Source organism: Ceratotherium simum, chromosome 5 (assembly GCF_057802395.1).
Source record: "Ceratotherium simum simum isolate JZ-2026a chromosome 5, ASM5780239v1, whole genome shotgun sequence".
Lineage (NCBI taxonomy): Eukaryota > Metazoa > Chordata > Mammalia > Perissodactyla > Rhinocerotidae > Ceratotherium > Ceratotherium simum.
The window spans coordinates 32,042,078-32,056,240 of NC_141904.1; the positions used below are offsets into that span (position 1 = coordinate 32,042,078).

General features: G+C 38.1%; 1 protein-coding gene across 7 annotated transcripts in view; it reads right to left on the minus strand.

The window, feature by feature from the left end:
• The window catches only part of NEK10 (NIMA related kinase 10), a 225,098-nt gene that overhangs the window by 163,144 nt on the left and 47,791 nt on the right, over window positions 1-14,163 (minus strand). For all 7 annotated transcript variants that reach the window (XM_087430638.1, XM_087430637.1, XM_087430634.1 and 4 more), the window contains 7 exons: window positions 13,306-13,347; window positions 11,819-11,897; window positions 10,651-10,718; window positions 8,839-8,918; window positions 7,450-7,536; window positions 4,174-4,398; window positions 852-991 (listed from right to left, as the gene is read on the minus strand). In XM_087430638.1, the coding sequence (XP_087286764.1) occupies window positions 852-991; window positions 4,174-4,398; window positions 7,450-7,536; window positions 8,839-8,918; window positions 10,651-10,718; window positions 11,819-11,897; window positions 13,306-13,347 (721 nt within the window). The remainder of the gene's footprint in view (window positions 1-851; window positions 992-4,173; window positions 4,399-7,449; window positions 7,537-8,838; window positions 8,919-10,650; window positions 10,719-11,818; window positions 11,898-13,305; window positions 13,348-14,163) is intronic.

Consider the following 14,163-nt stretch of genomic DNA (forward strand, 5'->3'; position numbering starts at 1 on the left):
GCAGAAATGGCAATTCAAGGAGGAAATCCTATTTCCCTGAGCTCATATGTCTGTGAAGAAATATCTTCTCCATTCTCTAGGACAAAATAGTAGGGAGCAAAGAAAGCCTGCCCTTCTCCTACCCCTCTCTTCCTCCCCCTGTCACGTCTGTCTTCCCCTCTTAGGACCTGCCTGGCCTCTTGCTGGCCCACCCGGTGTGCCTCTGCTCCCTCCCTGTGGGCCACTGCAGGACACCCAGCTTGGTCAGCAGCACTGTAGCCTCACTTGCCCCAAAAGCCAGGTGTCCTTGTGCAGGGCACAGGCTACCCAACTGTTCAAGGTTGTACCAAACTGCCAAAAAGTGTGTGCCTACAGCCCTGCTCCTGCTTTTGTGTGGAAATCCCACATAGGGCAGCATCTCCATTTTCTCTTTAGGAGCTCATAAGTTGTGAGGAAGGCACTGGCTTGCTCTTAGTGGGATGGGTATGTGCATTCTAGAATCTCCCTTAAGGAGGGTGCCCCAAGATCTGGAAAAAAAATAGGAAGCATGATTCTGGCCACAAATCAGGCTGCATTCTCTAAGCCAGCTTAATAAAGCTAATATTCTGGTCTCTTTATGTCTGACTTCTGTGTTGACTTCTTGATACATCAGAATGCGGAAGGGAAAGGAAAGTTTGCAGCATCATTAACCTGCAAGTCCAACACTGCTACCAAGAGATTTCAGGCATCCACGTGGATTTAACGTCACATTTTTGAAACTTATAAATCACGCCTAATTAATATTATCATACTAATTTTATAACAGAGAATAACAAAACAATATGATGTTAAAGAGTATCAAATAGTAAAACATAATAATAGGATATAAATACCTGCTTGAAGAGAGAAAGTATTTTCTTGTATTTCTCGAGGACTTAAATCTTCTGACAAATGAAGCTGCTGGATTCTGCCCGCTGCATTTGCACTAGATAGGCTTCCGATGGAAGAACGATCAGAAACAAAATTTCTATCCCTGAAAAAGAAAAGTTAGTGCACAGACCAATTTATCAATTTTCCTTCATGGTCAGTGCTTTCTAGGTCCTGTTTAAGAAATCTTTGCCTCCCCCAGGTCATGAATTTTTCTCCTATGTTATCTTTATTATTTCACCTTCCAGTATTTCTAGAACTGATTTTTGTATATGGTGTGAGGTAGGAGCTCTTTCTTTCTTCCTTCCTTCCTTCCTTCCTTTCTTGCTTTCTTTTTCTTGCTTGCTTTCTTGTTTGCATTCTTGCTTTCTTTCTTGCTTACTTTCTTTTTCTTGCTTTCTTGCTTGCTTTCTTTCTTGTTTATTTCTTGCTTGCTTGCTTTTTCTTGCTTTCTTGCTTTCATTCTTTCTCTCTCTCTCTCTCTCTCTACTTCTTTATTTCTTTTTAATATGGTTACTGAACTGACTCAGCACTATGTACTGAAACCCTGTCCTTTCCCTACTGCTCCACATGGCCACCTTTGTTTTTGAGCTCTACTCTGTTGCAATTAATTGACCTGAATAAATCGCAGTTTTCATCATTCTGTTTTTTTTTTCCATGAAATTCCAATCTTCCTTTATTTTAGGAAAGTTCTGTTCTATTACATCTTTGCATTTTTTTTTATTCTTTTTGTTTTATTCTCTACCTCAGGAATACCAATTATCCATGTGTTGAAAACTCACCTTCTACAGGCCATGTGTTTCATTTTCTAATTGCTCTCATTCCTTTGTCTTTTTCCTTTAAATTTGTGTAATTTTTTCAAGCTTTCCCTTCTTTTTATTAATTCCAGTTTCTTTCTGGTATCCTATTAAATTTATTAGTTCTGTGGATGTTATTCAGTCCTCATCTTCTTTCCTAGCTCTTCGATCTCTCTCCTCCTCTTTTTATTGTCCTAGCATCTCATCTTTAATCTCATTTCATAAATTTCATGTTCTGTTAACATCTTTGATAAAATAAACCACACGTTTTTCTGTTTTCTTAGTGCAACGTCTTCCACAATAGATTCTTCATCTGTCTTTTATCCGCCTCATTCCCTTTTGTTTTACATGGTTATCATATTTTTTTCATTTATTTATTTTTTATGGCAGAAGCTCTATTTGGATTCTATGTGGCCAAATATAACATGGATAAAGTCTCCTTGGCTTCCCTCCAACATCATCTGGGCCCACTAGTGTCCTTCCTTCAATGAGCATGGGGAAGGTAATGGAGCTAGGTCTAGGGCTAGTCACAATTGGTGCTCTTATCAAAATAATTATGTTAAAACTTGAATTTCAGGGATCATACTTCACCTGATCAAGAGTATGTACCCCTTTGGGAACCGCCTTTGAGTTTGGGATTGCAGGTGAATGAGCCTGAACCCGTTTCCTGGAAACTGCCCTGACAACAGTGCCTGTTCATACTCCAGCCAGCAGACAACCTGGCAACCTCCACCCCTAGACCAGCTCCAGGCAGCCCAGGGGCAGGTACAAGCTCTGAAATGATATTGTTTACTCAGCTGGGTAATAAATTATCCCAGAGCACTGAGACATACTGAACATAGAATAAATGTTGACAGATACCATCTTCCCAGGGAAGAGTTTTCTAACATTGCACCATAGAAACAGACTGAGAAAGTGATTCTTTTGGGTAGAAGAACTCTTTTCTATCAAGGATAGTTATGGTTTGAGCAAAAAAGGAAAACTGGTGCCTTGTACTAAACTGAATTCTATGTGGTAAAAAGGCAGGTTTTGCTTAAATATTGCTTAACTATTATAGAATTTAATTTTATCATCAAAAAAATAGGAGCTCTCCAAAGGGGCAATCCCCAGCTGTTGTAATAGGTATGATTAACCAATAATAATAATAATAATGATAATAACTGCCACCACCACTACTATCATCGCCATCATCATCCTACAAACTCAAGCAAAAAAAACTCTTGGCAATTGTAACTATTTTGACCAAGAGGTTAGCTTGATGTGCCACAGTACTAATGAAAGATTTATAATTTATACTTTAAAGTGATTGATATTTTTATGTGATATTCATAAAAGCAAGTATATTGTCAACAGTCTATACATTTTCTTCCTTTGTATTGGTAATGACAGAAATCATTAACAAAGCTACTGTTCATATCTCCACAGTCTGTTCTTAATCTTTGGGGTGTCCCTCAGAGAAAATAAAGTTGATAACACATAGTTCTACAATATCCCTAGATGCATATCAAGTACAAAGTCTGATTAATATTTATTTAATAATATATAGTCATATTAAAACTGATAAGTCACTCTGCTTTTATTAAAACGAGCTTTATTTACATACTATCAATCATAAATGTGATCCCTTTCAGGCAGACATATTCCTTTTCAACTTTGATTCAGCACCTACAGGGCTCAGTTATGCTTCAAAATGATATTAGGTAACAGAACCTTCCCATTGATGGTGCCAAAAGATGTTGTTATTCAATACTTCAATTTATCTAATACATAAAATACAATAGCTATTGCAAAACATTTTAAAAGAATTTCAGTTTGAAACTATTTTAAGAAACCATTCCTTCCCCATACTCTTGGCTTTGAATGTCACTGGAATTCTACTTTTGAAAGAGGAATAGTAAGGTGTTAACCCACCTCAGAGCACTGCAGTGAAGATTAGAGAGAAAAGAACAACTGGACCAGGGTTAATAACATGGCAGTCATTTGATTAATAATATTTTCTCTTATTTTAACTAAAGATTATACATCTGTGCCTTTAATGTAGGCTTTGCTTTCTCTTTATAGATGAATGACACATATGCACGCATAGACATCTTGGTAAAATAGTAGTAATTATTGTTCTTGTTGGGATTACAATAAGCATATACTGATTAAAGAAAAAGGTGGCAAACCAATGTTTTCTTTGGGTTATTGGATTTCCATTCAACTTATATTTGCAGACTGATGGCCCACTACAGCCCTGGCACTGCACTGGAGGCTGGTGATGCAAAGATAAATATATCAGGGTTCCCAAGGAGCTTAAAAGACAAATGCCCCCAACATTGATTGAGAGCATCTTTGTGACAAGTGTAAATGACTCTGCAAAACATGAATCACCAAAGAGCAGGAGGGAGGGAGCTGCACATGCATCCAATCCGCCATCATATGGCAGAGACCCCAGCCTTCAATGATTCAATGATTAGGGCAAAGTAGGCCAAAGCCCACTCTGACTCACCCTCGTAAAATATGAAGAAGCTGCTTGATACCTCCCCAAATGCGAATTTCCACACTGGTCTCAGGGTCCTCACAAACCTGAACCAGAATCCAGACGACACTCCAGAGCAGCTTCAGGTGGTCAGAGTGGAGCAGACTGAGGAGGACGGGAATCCCCTCATAGAGCTTCACCTGCTCCTTCACCTGGGGTTCGGCACAAAGTAGGCGCAGTAACTCTGCAGTCAGTCTGAAAAGGGATGGGGAAAGTGAGGATGAGAATCACAGCATCGTGGGTTATTGACTTCATATTTAGAAAACAGCTTTGATCACTACATGGACTATAACTCTAACATTTTCTAAGTCACAGGTCAACATATGTTTTCTGCGAAGGGCTGGACCACAGTCAAATGTTTTTGGCTTTACTGGCCATACAGTCTCTGTCATGACTACCCAACCATGCCAACATAGTGTAAAAGCAGCCATAGACAACACATAAAAATGGATGGGCATGGCTGTGTTCCAATAAATATTTTTTACAAAAACAGGCAGCAAACCAAATTCAGCCTGAGGGTCATAGTTTGCTGATCACTGTTCTAAGTCATATCCTCATTGTATCCACATTGGTCTAGCTAAAAACCTACTAACCAGCAAGTAGGTATGGAGTACATACAATGGGATGTGCATTGTTCTCAAGATAAAAGAAATATAAAAGACTTATTCTAGTCTTCAGAAACTTACTATGTGGTTGCAAAATCAAGACATTTTTATACAAAATGGCAAAAACACTAAAATACAGACGAATTAAGAACAAAGTGCTCGGTGAATATCTGGAGAGTAAAATAAAAATAATCGTGGCATAAGACATAAGGTTCAGCTGAATTCTGAAACATGATGATAGATGTTTCATAGAACCATCCTTAGTCCTCCAATCTCACACTCTAAACACTCTACCTGGATGGTGTCATCCATTCCCATGGCTTCAAACACTCCCTCTACTCCCGCATAGTGAGCTTGGCCCAGGCATCGTTCCCAATCTCCACTAGCCACACGGCTGTTCCACAGGTACTCACTCCAGTGTGTCTAAACTCGTAGTCATTATCCTCCTTCTGAATCTGGTCTTCCTCCTATATCCCCGATCTTGACTCAAGACACCACAATCTTTTCAATTTTCCAAGCCAGAAGACTGGGAATCATCCAAGACACTTCCTTCTCCTTCCCTAATTCACCACTGTCAGTCAAGAGCCTTCAGTGCCCCCTATTTCCTGGGCAACTCCTGGGGTTAATTCTCTTGTAAGTCATGCAGCTAGCTAATCCGACTGCTCCTCCTATTCTTGTGATCCTTGATTATCCTCAAGATGTAAGCCCCTCTGTCATCTACCTCTCCACTACCCTCATTCCCATACTGCTTCATAATTCTTTTCCCCTGAGACAGTTTTCCATGGCTCCTCTCCCTCTCAAACTTTTATGCTCTGACATTCAGAATATATGTTCTTTGGTAAACACTATACTTCACCTTCTCAAACTTTCTACACCAAACATTCCCTCCTTGTTCTAAGTGGATCTCATTGTGTGGCACTACTCCCCACCCCAAACACCACACACACCACTATCAGAGTAATCTTCCCCAGAATAAAATCTTATTATGCTTAAAATCTTTCTGTGAGTCCCCATAATGTTTATGATAAAAACCACACTCTTTATTCAGCACAAAGAGCCCATGATGATCTGGCTAAAAGTGTCTTGTTGCTTCATCTATAAAATATGGAAATTGATAGGATTATTGTGCAGATCAAATGAGTTAACACAAAAATGCTTAGAGCTGGACCTGACATATAGAAAGCCTGATGAAAATAAGCTATATTTTTAACTTATCACTAACTGTCTATCCTCATTTCCTGGCACTTTCCCTCCTGCACTCTTTGCTCCAGCTGTGCCCAACCACGCACGTTCCTCTAACACATAATATTTCATCCCTTCATGTGAGAACACGTTCTGTTCTCATTTGCTCTCTCCCTCTGCCTAGGTAACTCCTCCTTCCTTCAGGAAACCTGGCATGACCCCTTGCTCTGATTGGGAGGTTCTGCTCTACACTCCCAGAATACCTCGTGCATCCATCGACCACACTGTTTACAGAGCTATGGTGAAACTGTTGATTTGCTTGTCTGTCCCCTCTCCTACACTATATACCAGTATCTTATTCATCTCTGGTTTTCCAACACCTGTGCAGAGGCTGTTTGTTGGGTGAATGAGTTCAGATAACCAAGTCTATAAGTATAGTTTGTAAAAGCGGGTTAAATTGGCTTTGAAGAAGAATCCAAGGGGATTTACTATGAGTTAAGTGTCAGGGCTTCGTTACTTGAGATTTCTTCATTACTTGAGATTGTCGTATATTTTTGCCTCTTTAGAAAATTATGACTTACTCAACTAAATATCAAATGACGTAGTTGCAACTCTATTTATTTATTTATTTATTTATTTATTTATTTTCGTGTGAGGGAGATCAGCCCTGAGCTAACATCCATGCTAATCCTCCTCTTTTTGCTGAGGAAGACTGGCTCTGAGCTAACATCTATTGCCAATCCTCCTCCTTTTTTTTCCTTCCCCAAAGCCCCAGTAGATAGTTGTATGCCATACTTGCACATCCTTCTAGTTGCTGTACGTGGGACACGGCCTCAGCATGGCCAGAGAGGCAGTGCATCGGTGCGCGCCTGGGATCCGAACCCTGGCCGCCAGTAGCGGAGCGCGTGCACTTAACTGCTAAGCCACCCGGCCGGCCCGCAACTCTATTTAAAAACAACCTAATAACTATATGGATACAGTAATTCTTTACAGCAATATGCAGTTCAAGTAGAAATGAATTCATTTTACTCTAAATTCTATTTTGAGTTATAACAACAGGGGTCATGAAACAAGTTAGTAGCTATTTTAATTTATTTGACTTGCCTTAAGCAAAATAGATTTTAGAAATCTAATCATTTATTTAAAATACAATCTGAAATTACTAAAAATAGAGCCACCTCAGAGTTTCTTTCCTTAAAGAGACAGGATGTAAATAAATGTAATAAATAAAAATATTAAAGATGTGATTACAAGGTTTATATATTTTGATTCTATGCCCAGATCTAGAAACAATGCAGGACCAAAGTCTCATATAAGTTTTATATAAACTTAGAAAATAAACGCAAAGCTGACTCATGATATTCAGTTACCAATATAAATAACCCGACGTAATAAAAACAGTAATAATCATTTTCATCAAATATAAGACATTGTCTTTTTCTCCTGTCAGCAATCCTACCTTTTGGAAAGCAAGTCATACTCATGTAAAATCATCAGCAGATTTTCTACAATGTTCAGTTCACTTATCTTCTCCCTACATTCTGGACTACAAATTGAAAACTATTAGTAACTATGAAAAACATATTTTACCATATCCACTTATTTAATAGCCTAGCTCGCATATTATCTCCAGAGGAGAAACAAAATTCAGTGTCGCCCTATAGGGAAGGGCTATGTCAAATTCCAACATTCGATAAGTATAATACGTCATGAGTTTAAATTTGTTTGATTCTCTTTGGAGAAAGGGAATCATATGCTGTTCACAAAAAAAAGCAAATATCAGCATTATTCACAACCGCCAAGATATGGAAACAATCTATATGTCCTTTGACAGATGAAATAGATAAAGAAAATTACTCAGCCATAGAAAAGAAGGAAATCCTGACATTTGTGACAACATGCATAAAACTGGAGGGCATCATGTTAAATGAAATAAGCCAGACAGAGAAAGGCAAATACTGAACGGTATCACTTATAGGTAGAATCTTAAATACATAAACAAACAAACCAATTACATAGAAGCAGAGAATAGAATGGTGGGTGTTTGCTAGAGGCTGGAAGTGGAGGGAAATGGGGTGATGTAGTTAAAGGGTACAAACTTATAAGATGAGTTCTGAAGATCTAATGTACAGCGTGGTGACTATAGTTAATAATATAGTATCGTATACTTGAAAGTTGCTGAGAGCAGATCTTAAGCATTCTCACCACACACATACAAAAAAGAGTTAACTATGTGAGGTGATAGATGTATTAATTATCTTGATCTTGGTAATGATTCCACAATGTATATGTATATCAAATCATCATGTTGTACACTTTAAATACTTACAATTATATCTGCCAATTATTCCTCAATAAAGTTGGAAAAAAAACAAAAAAGCAATGATCCACTTATTGGTGTAAAAATACATTTAAAGCTCTTTTATCTAAAATAATCATGATATCTATAGAGGGACAGGTTATCTATATTTTTTTAAAAGGGCAAAAATGTTTGAGAATGTTGAAATAAATATAGAGGAGAGAATGAAGAAAGAGAGATTCTATTGCCAAAGAAATACTGTGTATTTGAAAGTAGAAGTAACTAGGGGTTGGATGAAAAGACTAGGTAAATATTTCTGGTCAGGAAAAAAAAGAAAATTTTAAACTGTGATTTACCTTTCCAACTTAAATTTTAAAATGATGCTTTTCTATCCAGGATCCTCTTCAATATATTAATGCTATTTCATGCTTATTTTCACAAATTTTAACTTAGTAGGTGACAAAGTAGCTAGAGAAACTGATCTATTTTGCATCTCGCCCACCTAAATTGCTATAGAAGCAGGACTGGAAAGTACATTAAAATACTTACCTTTCAGCTAAACTAGCCAGAGCTAGAAGGGCGCCCAACAGAACGTTAGTATCTCGGGCACCGAGTAAATTTACTAATGTCTGAAAAATGAAGTAAAATAAAGTTTAATTATGTAAGTGCTACAAGCTTCTTGAACAGTCTGTTTCCTTCTAAAGATCATAGAGGCTTAATCACAAAAGAAGATTTGTTAAACGTTCATGATATCCAGTTCTTTACAGGGGGCAGGTGTGGATCCCCTCCTTACTTTGAAACTCTTGAGACTAGCTCCTTGTAGCCACTCCTTGCCCAGGACAGGAAGGGAAAGGGGCCAAGGAACATGCCAGCCTGTTCTCACACTTCCCTCTATTTCCATGTGCCCAAGTGGTCTGCTCTGTCTCTTCTGAACCCTTCCCAAGAAGAAATGGGGAGACTAATCGCATAAATTTTAATACTGGTAACCACCTGTCATTGAGAACTCTTTCTGAGTCAGGTATTGTGGTAGGCACTTTCCAAATTATGGAACTATTTTTCAACAAAATATTGAAGACTGTCATTTTTTCCCCAAACTAAGCAAGATACGTCAACGTTACCAAGCACTCCATTTGCCTCTCAGATTTCTAATTAATGTTGAAAGAGCATGAATCAATGCTGCCAGGCATCATCCTAATTAACGTGACTTAGCTGAAAGTCTGCTGTATCTTATCAGTTGTCTTCTCTGAATTCCCATTAACACAAATTCATTTATCTTCTCTCTACATTTTTAGACTCAGAGTCCCACAAAAGTACACACCCAAACATATTCCGGGCCAGGGCTGCAGCCTGTGCAACGACTGCTGGGATGATTTTTTGGTTTCCATTATGTGGATTTTTCACCTCTATGATTTCATTCATTTTTTTTTATGAAGCTACCATTATCTTGTTTCTCTGATCCCTTCTTTTTTTTCTTCTCTCATTTCCTCTTTTCTCTCTCGGTCTTCTAACATGGTGTTTCCCAAACTTCAGTCACGGATACAGCATTTTCACAATTTTTGCCATGTCCACTTAACACCTTAATGCTACTCACAAATGTTCTTCAAATTCTAAGCAAGAATATCAGCGAAATATACAGCTATTGAAATGAAAAATGTTGACCTGTATATGACCTAGAATCATCCCCCACACAATGAGCAGCATGTGTTAACACATTTTAGGAAAGCTTGCTCTACTATACGCTGAAAAGTGGCTTTCTGGGATATAAGAACTCAACAGATTATTGAAAATTGGCTCTAGGCAACTACCATATAAATAGTTTGCTGTAAATATAAATTTAGTCTGTTTTGATTTAACCTGCATTCATCCATTTTTGAAATGTATATTTGACCCATATGCTTATAACACTATATCATCTTATTATGTGGTTACACCATATGAAATTGGCCTACAGACCATGGCAATTTCATACGATTCAAACTAATATAACCTCACGTGCCATATGGAATGTATTTATATGTATACACACAGATACATTTGTTTGTTTGTAAACATACACTGAGGGTCAGTTTATGTATAGTGAAGCTTTTCAAGCAACATTTAAATTAAGCAATAAACTTATTTGGTATTAATTGGCATAGGAAAAAGAAAAAAGAGTTTCAGAAAACCTCTATTTGCTGTTTCTATATTTACTCTTTAGACTGATAAAGAATATAAAAGGTTGGCAGAGATTTACGATTTTAGGCTAGGTTAGCAGGTTTGTGAACTCTAATTACATGTGGCTTGACCACAGGGCTCTGAACCCCAGTGTGTGGACCACTGCCATATGAAGCTGAAGCGCTAACTCCTTCCGGGACCACTCACCTTGTGGGCTCCACTTGTGGTGACCCATTCTCTTTGGTCTTTGACAGCAGCAAGTTTTTGAAAAATATCTATAAAGGAATGAAATAACTCAAAGAGGGATTCAGAGCTTAAAGGGGGCAGTACTCATAGACCCTCAGGACTGAAGTATTGATGGGCAAGCAGAGAAAGGACAAATGGGAAAACAACACACAAGGAACAGTGGAGGGAGGAGGGACAGGGTTGCTTTTTTTCACTCTAAGAATTACCTCTCAAGCTCCACTAGTAGTTATTATATATTACTATTATAATAATGAACATGGAAATACCAAAAGAGGCAAACCTCTCCTTCCACTTAAAGTTGACTGAGTTCCTTAACATTATTACAAGTTCAAAGTGAAATCTATTCTTCAAAGATCCTCCCTATAAAGATTTCAAGTGATGGACCTAGCAAGGTTCCTCAGCTGAGGAGAGTGGCTGTCCTCAGAGAACATTCTTGGTGGCTAGGACTCACCACAGACTCTTCTCTCCCTGTAACTGAGAATCAGTGAGCTATCCTACAAATATGGGAAACTGGCCTATTCACACAAAGGAAATGGGCTAGCATCCCACAACAGCAGGAGGTCTATGGCTCATCAAACCTGGGGAGGGTGGAAGGTGGGGCTGGGTATATCCACCAAAGAGAGAAGATTGAGTGATAACAGAATAGCTCACCCACGCAGGCCAATGTTTTCATACTATCGTCACCAATATTAGGGTTTTTGTTTTCTTTTTTATGTTCTGAATGTTCCCGATTTTGAGGTAGGCATTATTAATAACCTTATTAATTATTATTAAGATAAAAACTGAATAGTCTCTGACATTTTAATAGAAATCAAAGGAGGTAAAAAATATTTTTATCAAAATTTGCTTTTATGGAAGGAAGTCTCTCTTGCACTAAATAAAGTAAGCTTCTGCTCAATAAAAATCTTCTTAAACAAGAAATTGGGCTTTTCAAGATAAGAGTTGTGATCTAAAAATCTTCTCCCTGGGTATATTTTGCCACTGAAACGATTGGCATGGACTCTCAACACCGTAACTGGCTATGAGTACACTCAATAATATTCAAAGAATCCCTTTTCCTGCTGCAAACACCATACTGTTTATTCTAGCAAGACGGGAAAGTTGGCTGACTCCCCATGACAACACTTACACGTCATGTTGACTAGCTTGTCCACGCTGTGCTGTTCTTCGCCGTAGCCGAGGTACTCACTGGCCACGATCTCCATGTACTGCAGGAGAGACCAAACCAACAAGCAAGTCAGAAGGGAGGACACCAGAAGCACACAAGATTGTGCACTTCTGAAAACTAACTGTAGGTGGCGGAGAAGATTCACCAAATAATACTCAGTGCTCCTGGGCCTGTTTCACTCAAGTACAAAAGGTGGTTGGGTTTCTGGATTCTTTGCCTTCTTTTGCATGCCCTGAAGTTAAGGGAGGGACCATGTAAAGATTGTTTAAATTCTCAAAAGTCCCAAAATGACTTGTAACTGAATAAATTTGTGCTGTAATTTAGTCTCCAAATACAAGATACAAGTAAGATGCATAATATATAGTACATTCAGTAGAATTTTTATAACACACTGCAAATATTTTATTGACATTATGTTTTATAATATCCTAAATTATATCTAACCAGCATTCAAGCAGATAGCAATAATCAGAATAAAATGGGTAGGGGGCAGTCTGATAATCCCTCACTGTGGATAACTGATTATAATAAGAGATAGGCTCAAACACATAAATCTCTGACATTATAATGGAAGTTAAAGTGGATAAGAAGATTCTTTACAACATGATTTTATGAAAGACTATTTCCTTAAATGAGCTAAGCCTCCGTCCAATTAAAAAAATTCTTAAAAATAAAAACTAGATATGTTGTATTAATTTCCCAAGAATAAAAATATAATAAAATAAAATAGGTTTAACATTAAATTGCCATTAAACTTAATCGTCCATTAATAATTCAAAACGAGTTTGCAGAGCCTTGGTTTATTATGAAATCATTCTTTTGGTACATGCCACAGGTTTTGGGAGAACGAGCTGCTTCTACTCGAGGCCATCCCCAGATATTTTGTTTTATCATGCTAATAAACCCAAACATTTAACTGGCTCAGCATATATATTCACCTACTTACCGGCCCTCAGTAGTTAACAAAGCAGAAAAACAAATGAAATCAAGATCAATCCTCACACTGTCATTTATTTGGTAATATTTGAGTGAGCACCGTAATTTTGCATGTGTGTGTGTGCGTGTGTGCATGTGTGTGAAGTTATGAACATCTCCATAACCAATATTTCCTTTTCTCGTTTGGTATGTGCAATGCTGAGGACATGGACCTGCCGGCCAACGCCTATTTCTTTTCATTACTAACTAAAGACTTTTGACCTTTTATAGAACTTTCTCATTTCAAAGCCTGGGTAAACTGAGTCCAGTTAGCCAGAACAAAATGTCACAGGTCCCTCCCTCCTCTATGAATATCCTGCCTCATCCTCACACTTATCAACTCTGCCTGCTTCTCCCCTGGCAAGCAGCCTAAGGTAAGAAAGCCATCTTCTGTCACACACTTGTATAATCCTTGCCCAGAGTCATGGCACAAAATGGAAAGGCAAGACTAGCCACTGCAAAAGGAATCTCACCTGAGCTAGGTATTCAATCCCATCCAGGTTATGGAGTATTTCCTAATAAAACAAAAATAAGAGAACATATATAAAAGATGAGGGGGGAGGGTGGGAGTGTATTTTACATGCAATTTCTTTATTAAATCATGAGTTTATAATTATTTTTTGAAGGTCCACATTCTAACATAAACATGGAAAACTTTAATGTTTGTCATTCATACTACATCAAAGATAAACTATTAATAAAAAAGAAAGTTGGGTTGAGATTAAGAGAATGTAAATATGCTCAGAACTGCAGCCTGTCTCCTCATTCCTCTTACTTCCTCCCATGTCATCATAAAATGTTAGAGCTGGAAAGAGCTGTCAGATATTGTTGGCTTCAACTCCCTCATGCTGCAGATTAGGAAAACTAAGACCCCAAAACGTAAACCATTTTGCCTAAGGGACAGAGCCTGGATAAAAACCAGAATGCCCAGGAACTTCCTCTAGGCCTCCGCCTAGTGTGGTTTATGGACTGGCAGCATCAACATCATCTGGAGTTGATTAGAAACGCAGAATTTCCTACTCACCCCAGACCTGCTGAATCACACTCAGAATGTCAACAAGATCCCATTTAATTTGCATGCACAATAAAGTCTGAGAAGCATTGCCCTAGTAGACTAGGCTGCAGGGCTTCTCCTTAAAATGATTAGGCTAATGGTCTTATTAAACCCATACTCTAAACAAATGTAAGGATAATCATTGTACAATGTCTCCTGATACAGGTCTTTAAAACCAATTCCCAGTAAGAAGGCACTTCACAAAACTTCTGAAACTACCCTAAAACTGCTAATTAGGGAAGAGAGGGGGTGGGAGGTTGGAGCAGTGAAAGGGACT